The sequence below is a fragment of the Nanorana parkeri genome, unplaced genomic scaffold, assembly GCF_000935625.1.
Source record: "Nanorana parkeri isolate BGI_ZX_2015 unplaced genomic scaffold, ASM93562v1 scaffold4113, whole genome shotgun sequence".
NCBI classification, from domain to species: domain Eukaryota; kingdom Metazoa; phylum Chordata; class Amphibia; order Anura; family Dicroglossidae; genus Nanorana; species Nanorana parkeri.
In genome coordinates this window covers 1-6,435 of record NW_017310380.1, presented here as the reverse complement: position 1 = coordinate 6,435, position 6,435 = coordinate 1, and the positions used below count along the sequence as shown (strand labels likewise).

The following is a 6,435-nucleotide window of genomic DNA, read 5'->3' as shown; positions in this document are numbered from 1 at the left end:
ACTCCGATATTCAGATTGTTTCTTAACACTTCTTATGCATCGCCACATAGGATTTTTTTTTAAATTTCTAATGAAAAGTATGGATAGTAACGCCAAAGACTTGCATAAGTCTGTTTTTAAAATCTTTGTTAATTATTATAAAAGAAAACATTTAACATTTAGGAAAATAAATGCTCTGGCCACAAATGTATAAGTAGCCTTAGTTGTAAGAGACAGGGCACAAGCCTGAACAGGAAGAACCAAGTACAGAGTCTTCCTCGCCTGCTATCTTCTCCAAGGCTTAATACTATATTATAGGTGCTCTTTGCAGGGTGGGTGCAATTTGTTTTAAATGTAGAGAGCAGCATTGTAGACCACAAACTGATAGGTAGCTTGCGGTGCCAAGCTGCGGTAAACAAAGCTAGCAGGGTATTGTCCTGTATTAAGAAGGGGATGTATTGCAGGGACAAGTCTATAATTGTGCCTCTATATAGATCGTTGGTTCGGCCACATCTGGAGTACGCGGTCCAGTTTTGGTCGCCGGTACTGAGAAGGGATGTCCTTGAACTGGAGTGAGTCCAGCGGAGGGCAACAAAACTAATTAGGGGAATGGAGGACCAGAGCTATGAGACAAGGCTTCTGACCTTAAACATGTTTACGCTGGAATTAAGGAGATTAAGGGGGGATATGATTTTCATGTACAAGATGTTCACTGGTGACAGTAACATTGGCAACAAACTGTTTAAGATTAACTCCATTACAAAGACTAGAGGCCACCACCTAAAGTTGGTGGAGAAAAAATTGCAGCACAATGGGCGAAGAGGGTTCTTTACAGTAAGAGCGTTTAAGGTCTGGAACTCACTGCCACCGGCAGTGATTTCAGCCAAGAGTGTAGATTTGTTCAAGAAACGTTTGGACAATTTCTTGAGGGACCATAATATCCAGGGATGCCAGTATCCCTAAGAATGGGATGATGCGTGGACCTATATGGGTTGGACTTGATGGACGTATGTCTTTATTCAACCCCAAATATTATGTAACTATGTAACTATGCAATTAAAAAAATGCAAACTGGCACTAAATGTAATCCTGTACCACTAGTAAGCTGAAGAGTTCCTTTTCATACTGTCTGCCTTGTGTAAGGCCATTGCAGTATTTGCATGTGCTTCTGCTTTCTAACACCACAAATGCATTAGATGAATGCTTATTGAGGAATAAAGATGGCGGAATCTGTGCCAGGATGGGAATAACTCACTAAAAACCATTCCGGCATTCTGATCACCATCTCCATATTTGTCTGTGTGTACTAGAGGTCTGTCAGCTGAAACTGATGTAAGCACTACACTGGCTCTGTCTGGGGCATGATTTTCCCTTATGATTTTTTCAGCCTCTTATAACAAAAGTGGACTTGTACTTTAAAATGGTGATTTGTCTTTTACCTTGTCCAGTTTTTCTATGTTTTCCGCTATACTTTGTGCAGAATTTTGCTAGAGAGACATTCTTTCGGTCAGCGGGGTTGTGTACTATGCACAGGACCTCCATGTCCCAGGACTCCCGTTGCAGTGACATCTGGACTGTCTCTCCAGAATTATTATACAGCTGATCTCCATGTCTATATTTCCAAGTATAGGACAATGATGATGTATTTCTTGGGATTGAACATCGAAGAGTCACATTGCACCAGTCAGTGGTCTTCTCCATGGATTTAAATCTTATAGATGGGGTAGGAACAGGTTCTACATGGAGGAAAAACACGTTACATCTTTGTATTTTTTTAAAAAGGTACACATTTTAGCCGCTTTTCCTACAACCTGGTTGGAGATGTTGACCAGTGGCGTTTTATACCTAGGGTAGCAGGAACAAGAACCTTTGCTTACCAAATCCCATGCTCTCAGAGACCACCTCTACACCAGTGGCATCACAAGGGTGGGGGTGTGTGGGTGTGTGTGCGTGGGTGTGTGTCACTAACAGTCATTTTTAAAAGTAGGGCACTCGGCCATTAACCGAGAACCCCGCAGCGGCACAAGAGAGAGGGGGGACTCGGTGACATACCTAATCCCACCAGGTCAATCTCCCCTCCTCTCTTTGCCCGCGTCCATCACCAAGATTGCCGCAGGCAGCGAAGTACATCACCGTGCATTTGTTATGAAGTCACACCACAAACCACATAATGCATGCACGGCGGCCGCACCAGGTGACACCCACCCTGGTGACGCCACTGCTCTACACTGTAATATTGGTCCTGACAGCCTCTTCTCCATAACATTCTAGAGGTCACAGGCACTCTGACGTCATGAAATACAACTGAGGGACAGAAAAGGGAGACTGTCAGACATAATCCCCTTCATCAGGGCTTGGAAAGGATAAGAATAAGGAAAAAACCTCAGAATTTAGTTCTTATTACAGCTATGGGCAGTTTTCTTAAAATTAGTAGATTCCAGCCAGCGATGCATAGTCGATAAGCTTCATTGTACATGAAGACACAGAGGGACCACCCATAAGCCGCAGCGTCAGCTGCCAGGAAGTGAGTGATTAGGTAAGTAAAACTGCTTGCTATTTGGTTTCTCTAGGCATAAACAAACTTATACCCTTGCAGTGTGGGGGTAGCCCGATGTGAACCTGAGCTCTTCCAAACTTGGCAGGAGCTCCTCCTGAAAATGCAATGTAGCTCCTCCCATGCTGCCCAGTCAGCTGCCGGGTGGGGAATTCCCTACTCACAGCTTGACATAAGCAAAGGAGTGGGGTGCATTGATGCCATTGACCTTATGTGACTATATTAAGTAAATGACATCAGCAGAAGCATACCCCTTTGTTTATGGTCAGCTGCTGAATGGACGGGAGGCCTTTGTAGCTTCCATGTTTGAATGGGTTCAGGTTCCGACCAAACTCCACAAGCATTCCTGGCAGGAACCTGTTTTTGTCAGAGCAATAAGTGAAGTTCAGCAGACAGATGGAGTTATGACGGCAGATCTGAGATCTTCAGGGTCTATGTACGAGACCTTAACAATGTTCTTGGAAATGAGCACAGCCAATAGACATACAAATCAGACAAAAGCATCATGCTGAAAAACACTGATTTGTCATGAAAGACCATGACCCTTGCACTAGTCTTGTGATGAAGGAAAAGCAGATTTCAACATTATCACATATTTCAGGAAGTCATCCGATATCTGTAACTGATAACCCTGAAATGGCCTAAAGACCTTTGTAAACACAGGGTTACATTAATATTTAGATGACCACATACCATACACAGTGAGATTGTAGGATGCGTCAAGTGTTTTGTCCATAAAAGTCATGGTTACAGAGTAGAGTCCACTGTCATTCAGTGTTAGTTGTCCAATCCTCAGTGCTCTTCCATCATCCAGCATCTCCAGCCTTCCTTTAAACTCATTTCTTATCACAGTAAGCTGACTATTTATAAAAGATGCCATAATGTGAGCTTGGAAGTTCCAGTAGACATGTTGTACAGGATGAGATGTATCCACAGATGGTGACAGGAGGACGGACTGGTTTATAAGGCCATTCACTCTGATAGGGACAACTTCTCCTCCTCCTGTTAACACAAACAAATAAAAAATATGTCAATTTTTAAAGGGTAATTTTGGACACATTGGAAGCATTTTCTAACAAAGATGAACATTCCATAGCGAGTACTTTAAAATAACATTTGCTATGGCACACATGTTTGTGCACATAGATTTTACATAGAAATAAGATTGTAAAAAGAAAATTAAAGTCAAGGTCCAGTCAAAATAAAAAAAATTAAATTAGGGACGGCCTAAAACTTCTGCTGCCTGTGTTGCCAGAGAGCAGTGGCAGGCAGCCTTGGCACGCCAGCTTTGGTGAAACTACAATTCCCATCATGCCTCTGTGAGTCATGTATGGGGCTGTAAATCTTGCAATGCCTCATGAGACTTGAAGTTCCACAACAGCTGGGATGCAGAGGTTGCCTACCCCTGCCATAGAGATTTATCTTCCTGTTCTGAAGGGAAGGAATGGATTACATCTTGGGAGCCTATAGGCGCAGTAAACTTGGTGCCTTAATCCTCACTCATACAGGCCACACCTCAGGCCAGTGGCGTCACAAGGGGGCCCGCACCGGGGTGACACCATTGGAGGGGTGCCACACTTTTGTTGTGCTCCTTAAACATTTCTCTCAAACATATATAGTGTTAGAAAAACAAATGCCCATTCAAATGTGACAACTGGCCTGTAGGTACTAGGGGTACTAGGGGGGCTGGAGCGGTAGGCAACTTCAGCTATCACACTTCTAATTCTATTTCTACTTCGTCAAATATAAAGCAGGTAAATGGTGACAGCTATTCCTGCATTATGTGGGATGAGGAGGTAATAGCAAGGGGGTAACAAGACTGGTCGCTACAACCAAAATGGTAGGTAAGGTGGAGTGTGGCACCCTGGGTGAGGTAAGTAACACAGCTTTATATTTTTCCCCCTTGGAATATGAGCCTTCTATGTCTGCTGTTGGGGAAGAAGGGGCAGACCAATTTTACACTACTGCTGGTCTCCCATTGTTTTGAAGACTCCACTGTTCTCTCTACTTCCTCTCCAGCTCCTACAGCCACTATTCCTTTGTGTACCCTTCCCCTCAGCACCTCTTTAGCGGTTCCACATGCTGCTCATTATACTAACTCTCCCCTTCTGTGTCCATGACTCTCCTCTCCTCTCTCCAACTCCATTCAAGCTGTTCTCCTTACCGCCCTGCATGCTGCCATACAGGAGGGCTGTCAGCAATCCTGTAACAGACCAGGACTCAGTGGTCTTGTTAACAGCTAAGACTTGGCAGTTTCAGACACCCGTCATAAGGTAATACCTATAAGCTCATGCCCAGTATACCTTACAGTAAATCTGGCCCTTCTGACATTCATCACCTGGACAGGAAGTGAAGGGAAATCTTCCTCCTGGAGACACAAACAGCAATAACATCCAGACAGAGGTCCTAATATTTTATCATTCTATCAGGAGAAATATCCTCATTGGTTCCAATGTCCCTATTGTGGGCAGGGTTGCCACCTTTTCTTCAATCGAAACCCGAACACTCTAGTGACCGACAACATTTTTTTGGGAGAATGAGTTGTGGCTTATTCATATCTAAATAGCGCCACCCTTTCGTATGTAAATATCACATTTGAGACTATTTTTAGTGCTGGGCCAGTAGCCCCTATCTTAATTTTGATTGCCCATGTCTGCCTGACATGATGTGTCCGGGTTTCTGCTGCCATAAAACCCGGACAGAGCATTCAAAACCCGGACTGTCCGGGTGAATCCTGGACAGGTGGCAACCCTAATTGTGGGAGTAAACCTCACTTCCTGCTCTGATACTTCTCAAATAGAAATTAGGGGGGTTTCTGTTCTGTCTGACACTCCCCTAATAAGAAGAAATATCCTGGATGCAACATTGATAAAAAGTTGCGCAAGAGGAAGTTTTTAAAACAAGTGTTTTGGCCTTAAGGGCTTGTTCCCACCAGATGCATTGGGCTGCACCCCTGCCCAGTGTAATCCAAAGCATAGACAAAGCAAGTTAGTTCACACAACATGGTGTATGCTGAAAAACAGTACTTTTTTTTACCGTGGCGTGTTGTGAATAGAAATGAATGAAATGTCACTTTCAGCTCAATACAGTTCAAAGAAAAGAAAAAAGGGTAAACAGTGCGATGCTCTGAAATCAGTACATTGCTCCGCTGCCTTCACAGCGCTCCCCAGGGGGCATACGGTAGTGCCTGCTGCTAGGGTGAACATAATGGTTGGAGTGGAGCTTTAACTCATGATCATATAGCTGATATAATATATATATTAGGAGGTGCACCCAAAGGAAAATGTCAAAAAACGAAACAAAACCGAAATGAAGAAAAATGTCAGGCCGAAACCCAAACTGTTTTTTTCCTAACTTTTTCACATTTTTAAATTTTTTTATTTATTTTTATTAACCTCTCGCCGTCCGCCCGTTTTGAAAAAACGGACAGTTGGCAGACTCACATTGGCGGGTTGCCGTAATTAGACAGCATTTTTTTTCTGCGCGCACGGGCAGGAAAAAACCCGTCCGTTACCGGACGTTTCACATACAAACGAATGGCGGCTCTATAGCTGCCGATCGTTTGTACGTTGTGTTTTGCTCCCCCCCCTAGAGTGCCGCCCCCTCCTGCCCCCTCACCTTCAATCCCGGGATCCGCTAGCCCATCTGCTCCCCGGGATTGGCTCGGGAGGGTGTCAGGAGGTAAGATGGGAGAGAGATCAACATCTTCCTCCTTGCTGTACTCCCTCCATACTGTGAATGCGGAAGTGATGTGTAATACATCACTTCCGCATTCACCTGTCCGTCATCTGGCTGCTATAGCCAGAAAGAAGAAGCTGATGAAGCAGATATCTAACGTTGGCGTAAAAGCAATAATTTCATGGCCATCGATCACTGATAACACTAAACTGATGAGCGGTAAA

At 44.1% G+C, this 6,435-nt stretch overlaps 1 protein-coding gene across 1 annotated transcript in view; it reads right to left on the bottom strand.

Annotated features, from left to right (window-relative positions):
- Positions 1-3,530, bottom strand: part of LOC108803737 (SLAM family member 9-like) — a gene marked incomplete at its 5' end in the record, with an annotated part of 12,990 nt that extends 9,460 nt beyond the window's left edge. The window contains 2 exons of the mRNA XM_018575552.1: positions 1,419-1,715; positions 3,227-3,530. Of these exons, the coding sequence (XP_018431054.1) occupies positions 1,419-1,715; positions 3,227-3,530 (601 nt within the window). The remainder of the gene's footprint in view (positions 1-1,418; positions 1,716-3,226) is intronic.
- Between the last annotated feature and the right edge of the window lie 2,905 nt (positions 3,531-6,435).